This window comes from Platichthys flesus, chromosome 5 (assembly GCF_949316205.1).
Source record: "Platichthys flesus chromosome 5, fPlaFle2.1, whole genome shotgun sequence".
Classification (NCBI taxonomy): domain Eukaryota; kingdom Metazoa; phylum Chordata; class Actinopteri; order Pleuronectiformes; family Pleuronectidae; genus Platichthys; species Platichthys flesus.
The window spans coordinates 7,510,427-7,525,606 of NC_084949.1; the positions used below are offsets into that span (position 1 = coordinate 7,510,427).

Consider the following 15,180-nt stretch of genomic DNA (forward strand, 5'->3'; position numbering starts at 1 on the left):
AGTCACAGCAGCTCTGTCCAGTCACACATGTGTGTGTTCTGAGCAGGGGCGTGTCCTCACCTGACAGGTAAATCACACACACACAGCAGACAACACCTGAGACTCGCAGGGAACTTCACGTCTTCTACGTTAGAACAGGCGTATCTCTAATTCTCAACGCAACCTGCGCTCCGTGTAAGTGTTGAACGACTATTTCTCCATAAAGAGCCTCGGACTTTTACTGGAACCTGTTAGCTATGGTTAGCTGTCGAGCTACCGTTAGCTCAGTTAGCTCTGCATGCTAGTAAAGTTAGCGCTGGTAGAGTAAAGACTGCGGGTGGGATAAAAAAACACACCATGAGTTTCTCACCATACTAACAACGCCATGCTCCCCTCGCGTCGGGTCGTTAAACTTTTAAAACACTTTGTTTTTACTTGCCTGGGCTTGCTGTTGTAAAAAAAAAAAAAAAAAGTGCATCCATCCATGCTGAAATCTTAGTCCCGCCCCCCCGCTTCCCACATCTTCGGAATGTCGGCGCGTAACCGAGGCGACGGCACTGTACACAGACTTTCGCGTCCCGTCATTGGCGCGCGGAGCTGTCACTCAGCAGCGGCAACAGTTGTGCGGACAAATTGACGAAAGTTCGACTGAGAAATCACAGCTAAAAGTAGCGAGAGTAGCTCGTTCCACAGGTGTCAAAACGTACAGTCACAACAATGTCCCCTTAACTTCATTTACGGAGTCATACGAAGTGTTATCAGCAGCAGGGCGCGTGTGGAAACCAGTGTTTAACCAGCTTGAAGATGGGAAACTGCTCAAACAAGCTGTGGGTTTGAAGAAGGGACAGCTCAGGGAAAAGGTGGATGCAGGGTTTGTTCTTAACGTGTCGATAAATAAGTTTGGTGAAGCGGATCCCTCCAGAGCCGGAGAATAAAAAAACCCCCTAAATGACTTACTTGATTCCGTCGGACGATGATGCTGCTCGGCCAGGCTCCATAGTTGAGTAGCTAGGGTTGGTTCGGTAAACTCACAGGGACGATGGGTAAACAAAAGAAAAGGCTGCACCATCTGGCGAAGTAGCCTTAAGAGGGAGGGAGGGAGGGAGTGAGGGAGGGAGGGGTGTTCAGGGTGGGCAGCAGAGGGGGGAGACTTCAAACTGATGAAATAATACAAGTTCATTTGATAGAGTTTTCATCCAGGGAGCTCAACTGATCCATTTATACTAGTGTGTGTGAGAGAGGTAAGTTTATCCAGGCTGTTCACACTAAGGTACAAGCAGTCACTTTTTAACACTCAGATTTTGTTCACTAACTCACTTCCATAAGAAATCTGTACCTCTGAGGGTCAAACTGTCTTTAATTTGTCTTTAATGTTTCAGTTATTTTAATTATGCAATAAGGCCTCTAAAACAATCTAAAGCATTGTTGGGACATTAGATAATTTTCCATCCGTAAGTTCTGCACGTCAACACATCTTTAATGTACAAGCTGTGGCACAACTTTCACATCCCAAGTTTTATTTCAAACTATAGAAGACCAGTTACAGCAAATCACATCTGAAGATTTGTTCTGTTTCAAAAGTTGATTTTGACATGTATATTTCTATAGGTCTATAAAATGATCTAAAGCATTTTTGGGACATACTTTTATTTTCTATTCAGGTGTCATCCATTTGTTTTTATATTATGTGAACATTGTCTGTTTGTCCTGATATTTAAAGTATTTAGTGTAGGTCGCACAGATGACATGATAAAGTCTGAAGTTCAGCCTTAAGTTTTTTCCTGTACATAGTTGCATTGTACCTGTACCATTGTGATTTCAGTGCTTCATGAACCATATGGCAGCTGCTGTAATCCTGTTAACACCCTTTTAATCATGAAGAGCCCATCTTAATGGGTGCTGTAAATCCAAGAACTACGTTTTCATACTCTGGTCAATAAAAGGGAATTACAGCCTGGATGAGAAGGAAACTGTACAAAATGTGACCGTGACCTACTTCACCATGGAAAAGGTCAGTTAAGAGGTAAAGATAAGGTCAAATACAACAGATCTTTAAAGGGCAACAAATTCCATCATCTCTTTGTGGTTTCCATCAAACCCTGACCAGTTGTTGCCCGTTTGGTTATTTTGAGGTGGCCGGCCACAGCTAGTTCTTTCTGGTAGAGGGAAAGAGGAGGCAGAGCGTGGCAGAACATTTAATGGTTATAACCTCATTGTTTGATCATATTACAGACGCACAGCGGCCCCTGTGTTTGCCAGGCAACCGGTCAGGTTGTCGAGCCCAGCATAGAATCCACAGGGGAGGAAATCATTAAATAACGAAACATAACTGTAGCATCTTTAAATAATTTATTCATTTTCTACAATGGACCATATGCAGTGATCAAAATATTGAAATGAACTGAAATACACAATCGCTTTTAATCATGTTTTTACAGGCAAATGTAAATAAAAAAGATGGAGGCTACAGATTAAAAAGCTGCAAAGTGAATTCTCACTATCTGCTTCTTCCACACACTTATTGAATAGATCACAACTGTGGCAAGTGGGCACCAAATGAAGATGAATTAATTTAATGCCAAGCGTCAACATGCTGATCGTAAACTCAGGGGACATTATGGGACAACTTGGCAGAGAAAAGACTTATTGGTTCAAAAGCAGTGACTACATTATCCTCTGAGCTCCTTCATTCCTTCAGTAGAAGGAAAATAAAGTCTTGAAGGGAAGCGCGTTAAATCAGTCAAACATGACCTTTGTCCACAGCTTCCCCGCCCATCTCTCAAAACCACAAAGGATTTCTGGGTAATCGTATTACCCCCTGCAGGGATCCCCAGTCAGGCATTTGCTTTTCTTACGCCTGGGGAAATACCAAAGGACTAGGTGAAACCATTTCTTCTGTCCAGTTGACAGAGGTAAGAGAGGACAACAAAATAATGAATCCAAACTGATCTGACGAATGTGATCTGTTTCAGCACTCACATTGTGATTTCAATAAGACCCATTTATTATGGGAATATATTATTTAAACGGGACCAAAGGAAACCGGTCCCATTGCCTTTAAAAGTTGAATAGCAGTCAAATGTTTTTATGCTCTGACATGAAGAGGACAACTTCCTGTTTTTAAGTGCTAGGTGTATTTAATATTCTGTACAAAGACCATGAAATATTTACCCATCTTAAACTGAGACAAAACAATATTTAAAGCTCAACAAAAACAGTTAACCACCGTCACATGGCATCTCTACGCTTCACTCCCAGTCTGATGATTTGTCAAAGCGGCTGTTGGTTGCTAAGGTTACAAGGCTCCCTTTGGATTGTGTTGCATCTCTCCCTCACAACAGTCACGGCAACAGTCGGCCCACAGAAATACAGTATTAAGGACTACGCAAGAAAATAGCAGTAATGCTAAGCATGCTTTCAAGCTTTCAGTGTACAGGACATACATATATTCAGTCTTTTATCTAAGGCAAGTGTATGTACAGAGTGACGACATCCAGAACACTCCCAGGCAACTCAAGGTCAAGTCTTCAATGAAACAAGCGTTCTGCCGCTTCGTCTCATCGTGTACGTGTGTTTTAAGACAGACGAAGAAGATGGCGTCATATAATGCATCTATTTAACATCTCACCTTTACACAGCTTCCCATTTTATCATGCACCATGATTTCCATATTACTTTACAAGATACAAAAGGTAACTCCATTTAAAGACTGTAAATTACATCTGGCCTTATTACAACAATAGTCACATCTTACATCCTGAGAATTAAAGTTGACAGGTGGAATCATTCAGGTGCCCTGGGGGAGGTGTTTGTACCGGAAACAAAGGAATAAACAGACGCAAGATCATAAAATCATGAGGAAAAGATTTCCCTCCTGCAACTTATTAAAATAAAAAAATATCACTGCAGTTTTGGTATTTTTGACTTTAGGCGTATGGGCCCTTAATCATTTAAAACTATTTTATTTAGAATCAGCACAAAGTGAGGTTCTCTTTACACTGCTCAGTTTGTACCCGTCTGGTTCTTTGTAATCTCACTTAACATCCAGAATGTGTCACTGAACGGATGCAGGAGTAACGTGACATCACAATACCCATCCCCTGCTCACGAAAAAACAAACAAGACAACGCCATAAATGACTCACATGAAATCTTATCAATGTGTTGGAATGACCACAACAAATATAAAAAGATACTAGTTATTAACAACTTGTATGTCGGCCCATCACACCTATTTAACACACTTGAAAAATAGATGCATTGAAACTTTAAATATAGTAAATATTTTCTCATGTTTTTTTTCTCTTCTCTATTATACTTTACATCACAATACTCCAGCAAGTCCTCACAGGAAAATAAACAACTCCAATTTGTGATCTTTATATTGTTTTTCTAAATCAAGGTGCTGTCATTAGTCTTGAGGAATGTCTGTGGTGGGGGTGTGGTCCTTCATAATAGGGACAGGAGCTCACTCATCCTATTCAGAGACTGCTCTTGTACAGTTTACACTCTAAACCTGACATGGAGTTAGATCTCCCTTAGTTTCTTTTTTTGAAATACGTTTACACTGATTCCTTAGAATTTATTATGGTGACTTCAGAAGTTTTGTCATTGTAATGAAGCATTCCGAGGCGGCGGGATACATTCGATTTAATTTCACAGCCTGCCACATTTATCACCTTAATCCACTCTTCTACCCATGCTCCACCCCCCCCGGCCCCTCTTTTTCACTCTGTGCCTCCATGTCCGTCTCAGCCTGTTGCTCTCACAGTGATGTGTCCTGGTGGATTGACTGCAGGCAGCCCAGCAGCTGGTAATAAGGGCTGCCGGGTGAGGCCACGGTCTCAAAGACGGACTGGAAAGCCCGGCGGTCCAGCTCCTCGTCAATCTGGTTCCGGTAAAAATCCATTGCAACCAGGCAGAACAGGTTGATGTCCACCACTTCACTGGAGCCCATCCGGCTAATCACATGAGGCAGTCTGTTTAAGAGCGGGGGGGTTAAGGACAACAGACAGTTACAAATTCTCGCTCATTTGCTTGTCTAAGACCATCAATACAAGACAATCACCGTCTTGTTCAAAAGAGCGGCTTTTCATTATCTACTAATTCCAAAGACCTGCCTGAATGTAGAACACATCTCAAGAACTGTTCATCTTATCCTTTTCAAACCCGGCATGTGTATTGTTAGTGGACCAGGGAAGTGCAGCGTCAAATTTGTAATAAAGATTTATAAAATATGATTAAACAAGCAAACTGACCTCTCAATTACAGACCATCAGTCAGGATTGTTGATTGCTTAAGAGACCTCTAAAATAGCCAACATGCAATGTATGAAAAACAGGTTTAGTAAGTCATTCTATGTAGAAACCAGATAAGTGAACAGTCAAAGCTAATTCAGTTTCATTTTTTGAACAGGATCAAATTGGTGCAACAAAAAACAAAAGAAAGAAAGCTGCAACCAGCATTATCACAGGCCAGGCAAACAGCCCAGCCCTAACAGACATGTTTAGAACAGGCACTGCACTAGAAAAGGATACAAGGCTGAGATCCACTGAGAGGTGGAGGCAGAGACAAAGAAGCAGGAGAGGCTCCACATGGCCATGGCAACGGGTGTCCTCTGAGTGAAGTTGGACAAGGACAGCAGCACCCAGTCTCGCACCATAGACGACTGGCCTGTGGCGTGGAGTGTCTGGAAAACCTGAGGATGGGTGCACAGCAATGGGAGAGTTGAGGAACGATTAGGCCAACACATTTGAATGGAGAATATCGTCTAAATACATTGTTATAAAGAGGAGCATTGAACACAGTTGCTCTCCTTTCCTGAGACTCATTGAAATGCCAGGTGTCTTTATTTATCAGCCAATTTGAACATTTCAGGTAAATTACTTAATTTCTGTTAAACAAATATTCAATCTAAGAAAATACCAACATGTGAAAAAATAATAATTTTGATACAAACGCAAGTCATGCTTCATATTTTATTGAACTATTATATTTTATCACCATGTTACATTCCTGGACAAAAACGTTAAACCCTTTGTATTTGCTCAAGCTTGTGTTGTCTTGACAACCTGTTGTCTGATTGGACAACAAAAGAGCTGGCTTACATGGTCAAAGCGAAGTAATGACTTTACTGAGACACTGCTCCCTGCAAGAAGCAGACCGAGTGAGGGGTAAAAGGGAAACTGAGCAATGCAGTATTTCCTTGGTCAAAGAATAAGTCAGATCAAATTCTGCCTTTTGAGTCTAAAGAGCTAAACCTGTTTGAGAGCTTTTAATCTTGCCGTTGCATAAAATGCCCAAGGAAAACAAACTTGAGTGATTTTCTTTTGCATGGACTCATGTCTTGCTGCTGACCTTATAGACGACAGTGGCCATGAATTGCGGGTAGGGCTGCTGATTGGAGAGGAACTCTCCGATGACCTTGTTCATGACGTCCTGTGGCGGGAAGAAGTCATCCAGGAACTGGGGCAGAATCCTGGCCACTACACGAGCCTCGCTTGGTAAACCCTTCCTGATTCTACAAACAGGAAACCCCACAACAGAGCAGATGACAGGAAACCAAACATGTGGAACTGCTTTTTATCATGAATTACAGCAGCCTTTTGTTGAATTCTACAAACCCCATGCATGTAAAATAAAAAAAGAAGAAGGCTGCAATATACATTTTAAATTAAGTTTACATACAATGGTGGGTTGGTGTGCTTGTGTGTACCTGTCGAAGAGCACAGAGACCCTCTCCATGGCAACGATGATCGACTCGCTGTCTGGGGCTTGAGGGTCAACGTGGTCAGGGCGACTGGCAGGGCTGGCTTTCTCCTTGCCTGAGGAGAAACCAACATGACCCGCCGTGACGCCCACCGCCTCCGCTACGGCAGAGCCAGAGTCAACCTGACCTCTAACCCTTGTCACGTCTGAACCCGACGCAAGCACCGCTGAGAGGACGAGAGGGGGGGTTGGAACCGGTTGAACCAGTGGGTGAGAGGTTAGAGGTGGAGTAGGGACACTGCCATCACAAGATTCAGACCAAAATTGAGTTGATCTCATAATCAAAAATTGGTTTATATATTTCAGGGAGCTACGCACGTCGAGTAACATTCTTCAGAAGGGTTTCTATAGAGCAACTGGTGCTTAAAGTATTAGAGTTTTTCAATGCCATGTTTCCTGGGTACAGTGGTACGGCACATACTAGATTAGCTCTCCTGTGACCCCAATGTGCTTCAGCTTGCACTGCTGTACAGAACGTAAAGGGGAGGTATGCAGGAAGTGATAAGTAGGTTTGCAAGAGCAGAGGTTTCCTCAAGGAATTTGTTGGGTATCTCAGCGGATTTTTTTTTAATAAGTTGTTTAGGCTGTCAGCATAAGGACAACATGCTAAGAGTTGCTAGGGAGAGTTAGTAGGGACCAACGTAGGGGTTAGAGGTAGGGTCTGTCAGAGGTACCATTTGTACATAATACAGTGTTTCCCCAAAAGTTACCTAGACTGTGGCAGCCCACCACTGTTCCATACTGAACTAAATATATAGGTTTACGATACATTGATGTATTTGACAGTTCGTACACATTGTTCATCAGAAGCACCAGAAGAAATCCTGTCATGCAGGTGGATGGTCAAAAATATTTTAGGGTGTGCATGAGAGCATGCCACTTGCATGTGCCTGGAATGTATGCAGCACAACCAGCCCAGTAAGCTACCACCACAGTCTAGTTGTGTAGGAAACACTGCAACATACGCATTAGATGCAGGGAATCAAGCAGGTTTGTAAAATGATGTCATAGGTGAAATGAAAACTGGGACTTTGAGTAAATACAAATACTTTCATACAGTACTTTGAGTACTGATGGTAGCATTAAAATGAACACATTAATTTTTGCTCGCAAGTAACTTACACACAAATCCCAATTTGTTTTAACATACAATTTTATGTGTGCATGTTGTTTCAGATGCATACACAATAAATTGTAAGCCAACCAATTAGCAATGCAGGGGGCTTACTAGCAGCCTCATCTTCCCAACCAATGAGTTTGCTACACTTAGCTTTTAACCTGTGTTTGTTTCAGAGTATTGCAGATAAATAGTCTAAGGCAAGAGTGGAACAGGAGGGAAGGAACATTTTCATTGTTTAACAGCAGATCTTATCCTGCTCAAGGAGCCTGGTGTGAGAGCGCAGAGCATTTAACTTGAATGGCTCTATGCTTCCCTAGTGTTGGTACTACATCAGCTTCAGTGAGGACTAGTCAGGATTCAGTAGTTAACTACTACAACAAGGGTCCATGCAGGAGAGTTAGCCAGATGCCATGATGAGTTTGCAGCAGAATGACAAAGTTACAACACAGTCCTATTACTGTGAACTCTGGTGGTTTAACCAGCATGCAGGTGTGTTATCACCTTACTTACCAGTGTACATGCAGGTGAGCATGAGGCCGAGTGCAGCCATGGCTCTGTGCGGTGACGGCATGTTGACTCGGTCCACGCTGAGCTTCACCAGCGCTTCTCCATCCACACGCGACAACTGCTCCGACAGCAGGAGGCGCTCCAGGCCGCGCAACACGCAGTGATATATGACGGAGGGAGTGGAGTCCTCGCTGGCAGACACCATCACACCGCACAACTGAGGCACAGGAGGGGAAGTGAGAGCGGGACAGAGAAACGCTTATAATTTATACATTCCTGCTTTAGTTTACTGGGAAATGTGTGACATACATTAGGGTTGGTTTTCCCATATTAATTTGACCACACCTGTATAACTCCAGCCATGAACTCAGTTCCAACATCCAGAGGGTAGTTCTCCATCATGTAGAAAGCCACAGCACACATCACCAACACGTGCTGCTGGTTATGAAGGTTCACACAGCTGCAGAATAGAAAGAGGTGTGAATGGGACAACGATTCAGATTGTAAAAAAAACGTTAAGAGCAGCACCTAGTGGCCAACAGTTGCACTGCACTGATTCAATCAGTGCATTAAGCTGGATAAAACAGATTACATGGTCCACTTAGTGTGGAGGGGAGGGGGTCAGACTCAGCTCTGACATTTAACACATTGGCTCAATGTGACCCTTTCATTACCAATGCAGCTCATTTAATTAGGTCAGGGTCTGCGTTTGTTTCTGTAATGAGAATAGGAGCGATACTCACTGAGCGATGGCCCGGAGGTTGGACAGCAGGTACTCCGAGACAGTGGGGATGAGCTGTTTGGCTGTGTCGTCTAGCAGGTCACACTCCAGCACATACAGCACTCCATGCAGGGCCCCCATGCGGCTCGGCAGGTGGGTGCTGCGCAGGGTCGTCTCCAACAGACGACACACAGGCTCAGCTATCACTTTGTCCTGGAAATACACATTCAGATGCTTAATATTTATCTGTCGAATATCAGCTTTATTTAGTGTCACAAAATAATAACATTTCACCAACACAAAAACAAGCTCACCATGCCCAACACAGCTGCAGCTTTGCAGATGGCAGGCACCAGGTATTGATTGAGGATCTCATCCTCTGGCGGGTGGAGCTTCTGCAATTCCATCAGGGTGGAGAACATCATGTCAAACTGGTTCCTCTCTGTGAACAGGTCTGACACTGCCAGCAGCTACAGAGAAAGACAAGAGGGTGGAGAGGTTCAGAAGAGAAGTGACCTTAGGTTCAATGCACATGGAAATAATATTCTTTAGGTGCCTTAAAATTTCAATTAGGGGTGGGAATTGGCAAAAATTTGACGATTCCATAGTATTGCGATATTTGGGCCAGGATTTAATATTATTGTGATTCTTAACATTGCAATACATGTCCCCATATTATTTAAAGGCATTATAAAAAATAAGACTGTTCAACTTACTTCAAATGACACATTTAATTCTGTGAACAACATTGTCTTCTACACATTAACTGAAGTGCAAAAACTAAGTCCTTCAACATTCAGGACCTTTGTAATTATTTTCTGAATAGGAGACCTCCCACATGAACGCTGAGCTCCCAGCACATAAATTAAAATTATTTTAATACAGTACAGTAACATAAAGCAGAAATAGAGTAACATAAACCTGAGAATAATCACAAATACTGAACAGAACGAATCTTTTCCCCCACGACTAGTTTCAATGTCTATTGTAATCTCAATAAATGTTTACGCTGACAGCAGGTATACAAACGTCTCGATTTCATACCGAGGGGAGATCTTTGTGTCTACAATCTTCTCAGTTTCAATATTCGCCAGGAAAGTGTTTTGCGGCATACAAGTTTTAATCACCATCCACATTGACACCTGAAAATGCACATCATGTGACCAATTGTATGCACGTGCCAACTTAAACAAGGCTGAGCGTGCCACTGTATACAGGAATTCATCAAGTAATAGCTCATCTCCAACAAATGTCAGTTGTAAAATGCAGAATTTAACTTTAACGGTGCAGGTTGTTTTCTTGTTGAACGGAGTGATGTGATAAGAGCCCGACGAATCAGTGAAAGCTACATCATGAACCAAGATTTAATCAGCACGCCGTTGCAAGTGTTTACGTCATTGTTTCCAAAGTTCTCAGTTTCTACCCATCCAGAATAAAATGCAGCCCTGCAGTTTTCAAACTTTAACAGGGCCAGTAGCTTTTTCAAACTTCTCCATTTTAGCAGCTCTAAATCTCAGGAGCACTGGATGCCAGGCGTATCAGAGTTTGTGTTTCCAAACATAGAATGGAGGAACCGTGTGTTTTAACTCACCGATCGGACCACTTCACTTATGAGGATGGTTGGAGTCCTTCTGTTACTCGGGGAGCCAGGGATCAGCCACTGGCTGTAGAGCTCCAGGAGGAATTGAGAACATGAATGGATGTCCACACCTGCACGGTGCTTCCTGAAAGCAGAGACAATGGTAAGTCAGTGTACAAGCTTATTTCAATGCTCAGTCGCCTGTGCATTGGAGATTAAGGCATTACTGCATGTGAATGAATGTGTCATTGTAAGACCTTGAGTTTATAGGAGATAGCGGCGGAGAGGTGGGTGCTGGAGTGTCTGCATCATCTTCTTCATCCTCACCCCATTCTTCCTCCCTCAGAGGGGTGATGTTGTTACCTAACCACACTGAATGGATTGAGACCTGGAAAAAGAGATGCAGAGAAAAATGCATATTCAATTTAGATATTATCTATTAAATCCACTACATTATTCAAGCTTCCTCCACCCATCACTGCTTTTCTCTCACCTGCCCCAGTTTGTAATCCATGTTGCCCATCTCCCTCTCTGTATTGATCTGAAGCAGCAGCTTCTCATGGCTGATCAGCGTGCCTGCTGAAACAGCGTATAACAGAATGTATTCAGTTTAAACTAAATCAAGTGGAGCTGTAGTTGCAGACAGTTTGAATGAAGGTTGTCCATTACCTGCAGAGGCTGCAGACAGTGAGGGCACAGGGTCCCAGGCGTGGTACGGGTGGTGTGTATGGACATTGTCTCTTTTGGACACAAGAGCCTGAATCTCTCTTTCCACCTCGCCCCTGATCACCGCAAGTTTCCTTCCAAACCTGGACACAAATATAACAAGTTAAATATTGCCACATTCCTATTTTAGGCTAATTCCCCATGAGACAATAGCTGTAGAGCTACCGTGTTTCTAGGGCTTTGATGCTCTTGTTGCGGGGCTGCTGTTCCAGACAGCTGACTGCAGGGTTGCCAGCAGCAGGCAGGGTCATGGCACTCAGCACCAGGCTGGTGATTGCCTGCACTGCCAACACATTCAACTGGGTGCGCTCCAAATCCTCCTAAAGACAATGATAAACATGCCTTAGTAAAACCAAAGAAATGGCAGCTACTATTATCCATGTACGTATTTAAAGATGTCTTAATACAACCACAGATCTATGCACGTTTTGCAGATTGGTCTACACATGTGGAAAGCTCAATAGACCTACAAATGGCATAACACATTTAAAGATTCCTGTATACATTCACAAATCTCTGCACACATCTTCAGATTCTTTTGACCATTTACAAATCAGAGTTGCAATCAAATCACATTTACACACACAGATTGAGATACAGTTGGTAAACTCCCTACACACGCACACAAGATTGCAGCAATAATAGCTTCATACAGGTGTCAAGACAAAACGCTTTCACTTGTTCTTTTTAAGCAAGTAAATCTCAGTGTGTACCTCCTGCTGCGTCTCCTCCTCCTGGTCCATTGTGATGGGTTGGGTGACCAGCACCCCCAGCAAAGTGGCCCAGGTCTCCTCAAACTGAGTCCTGTTACTCCAGCCTGTACAGTGGTGAAAAAAATGTAAACGTCACATTAGGAACAATTTGACATTAATACTGTACGAAAGGAGGGAGACAATTTAAATTCTGTACCTAGTATGTTGATGCGATAGAGAAACTCTCTGAAGACATCCTTCTCCTGCAGGAAGTCCACAGGGATCTCAGGGAGTGTTGTGGTGAATTCTCCTCCTGGTTGAGGGGACCAGCCCAGTTTCCAAACCTGCAAAACAAACACCCACCATTTAAACAAATACACCAATGCGTTGTCTCTAAATTGCACAAAGAATCTCATTCCAAACACTGACCAGTGGAGGAACTCTGGTGTAGCTGTTGACCAGAGGCAGTCGGGACAGACTGATGACAATGTTGCGTAGGGTTGGTGTGAGAAAAGCTGGGAATACACTGTTTTTATTGTGACCAAGGGCAAGGACGCTCTGCAGCCCTTCCACCAGTTCAGCCATGATCTCACATGCTTGCCACTTGAAAATGTCTACAGAGGAAACAGTACATGCGTAAATTCCAAGCTAAATGCTGTGACATTGTACTGATTTACATTCACTGTTTTATTTATTGTAAGGCAATTTGGATAAAAGCGTCTGACAAATGACATGTAATATAATGTAATTAAATGTGTAAGTGAATGCTCACGGTCAGCTTGTGCCGAGTCCACTTGGTCTCCTTCAGCGTCTCTTTCTGCCTTTGTCTTTTTCTTTGCTGGATACAGCAAGCGGTCACCAGGACTCACAGCCACTAGGAGGACATAGGAATTGGAATATTTCATCATGGATCAAACTTTTTGCTGAGGCAGTCGTGGCATGTTACAGAACCAAATCACAGGGATTTAATGATCCTGCTGGCCTCAATTACCTGCAGAGATGATCAGACGTAAGCAGTAGATAAGGGAGCAGGTGTGTGTGGTGTACTCTGCAGTGGAGAGCTTGTTCCAGACACAGGGCTGCTGCAGAGACAGACAGAGGCAGGATAGAGCCCACTGTAGGTCCACACTCAGGGGCAACTGATCATGGAGCAGACGCCACACCAACACCTGTCAGACACACATTCACAGGTGTAAGATGACAGCAAAACAATACAAAGGCAGTGGGTGTAAAGCAATCACAACTAATTGCGTAAGTTTATACTTATTTCCTATAATACTGATTCATTGCAGCTGCAAGATGATGCAGATGTCGTCCGAAGCACTCAAAAAGGATAATTACATTATGTGGTTGTTTACCTCAGTGGCAGTGCAGGTGAAAGTGGTGATGAGATGCTCCTTGTCAGAGGGAATATGAAGTGAGGAAGGCAGCTGGCTCACACTCAGCAGGTACTGGGACAGAGCTCTGCAGAGCGACAAAACGCGAGGGTAGAAATCTGCCACATCTGAAACAGAGGAAAGTTTTATCAGAGAAAACAAATAGAAGGAATGACAACTTGAGCATTAACCAAGTTGGACTGACTTGTACTTTTTCATCCAATGTTTCTTACCATACACATCAGCCAGTTGTACCCAGTAGGGCTGAGGCTGGGAAGGAGGCAGGAAGGACTGGTGTGGTGCAGGAAGAGACCCGGTGACCGCTGCTAGTTGCTCGAGGGTCACCTGCAAGGCCGTCTCCAACAAGAGCGGACCCTGACCTCGTGCTAACCGCTGCACGCCTATACTCAGGCATGGACACAGCAGGCTTAGGTTGAAATCCTGGTGAAAAGACGACAGGGCAAAATTCAGATTAAGTGATGCAATAAAATACAAAATGCCAGTTTGTCAATAAATTGACGTGTGAGGTACGATTCCTTGGCACTGCAGCAAAAATAGATATAGACATATTTTACTGCAAAAGTAAAGTTTGTGTGCAGACTGAAGGGCTGCATGTGTAACGTCTCACCTTGCAGCTCATGATGTTCAAGAGATCAGCAGGAGGTAGTTTGGTAAGAAGTTCAGTCGTCTCCAAAAGGGACACATCGCCACGAAGACAGCACTGAGACTTCACCAGAGCCACGTACCACTCCTAGAAACATGAGAAAGGGTTTAATATTTCCTTAATGTGCATGAATTAAATGGTTTTCCATTAGGAGACTGAGCTTCTCCTTTAAGTGTTTTGGGGATTGTGTTACATATACACACACTCTAGTACTCTGCTATCCAGCTTTGACTGAACACAACTTGCAAAGGCCGAATGGATAATTCCTCACCTTTCCTGCAATAACCAGTTCAGGGGCAGGGGGTGGATCTCCATCCAACGGGTGTGATGTCACGGGAGGGCTGGGACTGCTTGTGTCAGCAACAGTGGCTCTGAACCTGTCCAGCAGGGAGTAGAACCTCTGATGCCTGTGACAGAGGATACAACACATTAAGATTTTAAATAGTTTATGGGAGATCAAGCAAAAAAAGAAAACCAGTGTGCTTGGTTGTATTCACTTATGATCTGTTTTTGCTGGTGGGATATCTAGCTCCTTACTTCATTAGATAAGAAAAAAGTATGTTCATTAAAGTGTTTGTCAGTAACGTTACCTCTGAGCGAGCCCACTGGTCTGAAGGTATTCCTGGATCCTGTCCAGTTCCTCCACAGGTAACTGGGCTGTACTGTTCTGGAGGGTGCAAGGAACAATGTAGTGAGGTATATAAACAATATATAACCCAGGATCATATTTGCAACTTACAGCCAAACTCCTGTGGAACAACAACATGTAACGTGTACCTGTAGAGTCTCAGCTAGCAGCATTTCCACCCTGCGACACGCCAGCGTGTCCACCATGCGAGCCAGAACTCTGAAAGGCGTATTGAGCATCTTGTCTACATAAAGCATGAGCAGCGATCCAGACTGACTCAGGTGGATGCCCTCCAAACACTGCAGAGTCTTCTTCAACATGGTAGGCTGCATCAGAGTTAAGGTATCAATAACGGGGATGGTGGCCAGGCAGAAAGGGTGGTAAAGGTTGAGAGGAAAGAAAAGGAAAAGTTAACCAGGTT

General features: G+C 43.5%; 2 protein-coding genes across 10 annotated transcripts in view; both read right to left on the reverse strand.

Moving 5' to 3' along the window:
- LOC133953853 (regulator of G-protein signaling 12-like) overlaps window positions 1–1,035 on the reverse strand; it is a 45,225-nt gene extending 44,190 nt beyond the window's left edge. For all 4 annotated transcript variants that reach the window (XM_062387991.1, XM_062387990.1, XM_062387994.1 and 1 more), the window contains exon 1: window positions 937–1,035. The gene's annotated coding sequence lies outside the window, so the exon portion shown is untranslated. The remainder of the gene's footprint in view (window positions 1–936) is intronic.
- A 1,279-nt stretch (window positions 1,036–2,314) lies between these two features.
- htt (huntingtin) overlaps window positions 2,315–15,180 on the reverse strand; it is a 33,355-nt gene continuing 20,489 nt past the window's right edge. For 2 of the 6 annotated variants that reach the window (XM_062387091.1, XM_062387089.1), the window contains 24 exons: window positions 14,909–15,085; window positions 14,722–14,798; window positions 14,403–14,538; window positions 14,096–14,218; window positions 13,701–13,908; window positions 13,450–13,595; window positions 13,083–13,260; window positions 12,864–12,965; window positions 12,521–12,705; window positions 12,309–12,435; window positions 12,113–12,216; window positions 11,565–11,719; window positions 11,343–11,482; window positions 11,167–11,249; window positions 10,931–11,061; window positions 10,686–10,818; window positions 9,409–9,564; window positions 9,117–9,307; window positions 8,719–8,833; window positions 8,377–8,590; window positions 6,694–6,913; window positions 6,336–6,498; window positions 5,516–5,676; window positions 2,315–4,957 (listed from right to left, as the gene is read on the reverse strand). In XM_062387091.1, coding sequence (XP_062243075.1) covers window positions 4,744–4,957; window positions 5,516–5,676; window positions 6,336–6,498; window positions 6,694–6,913; window positions 8,377–8,590; window positions 8,719–8,833; window positions 9,117–9,307; window positions 9,409–9,564; window positions 10,686–10,818; window positions 10,931–11,061; window positions 11,167–11,249; window positions 11,343–11,482; window positions 11,565–11,719; window positions 12,113–12,216; window positions 12,309–12,435; window positions 12,521–12,705; window positions 12,864–12,965; window positions 13,083–13,260; window positions 13,450–13,595; window positions 13,701–13,908; window positions 14,096–14,218; window positions 14,403–14,538; window positions 14,722–14,798; window positions 14,909–15,085 — 3,639 coding nt within the window. In that variant the 3' untranslated portion in view covers window positions 2,315–4,743. Of the gene's footprint in view, window positions 4,958–5,515; window positions 5,677–6,335; window positions 6,499–6,693; window positions 6,914–8,376; window positions 8,591–8,718; window positions 8,834–9,116; window positions 9,308–9,408; window positions 9,565–10,685; window positions 10,819–10,930; window positions 11,062–11,166; window positions 11,253–11,342; window positions 11,483–11,564; window positions 11,720–12,112; window positions 12,217–12,308; window positions 12,436–12,520; window positions 12,706–12,863; window positions 12,966–13,082; window positions 13,261–13,449; window positions 13,596–13,700; window positions 13,909–14,095; window positions 14,219–14,402; window positions 14,539–14,721; window positions 14,799–14,908; window positions 15,086–15,180 lie in introns of all 6 variants that reach the window. The other 4 variants (XM_062387090.1, XM_062387088.1, XM_062387093.1 and 1 more) reach the window with 3 other exon arrangements.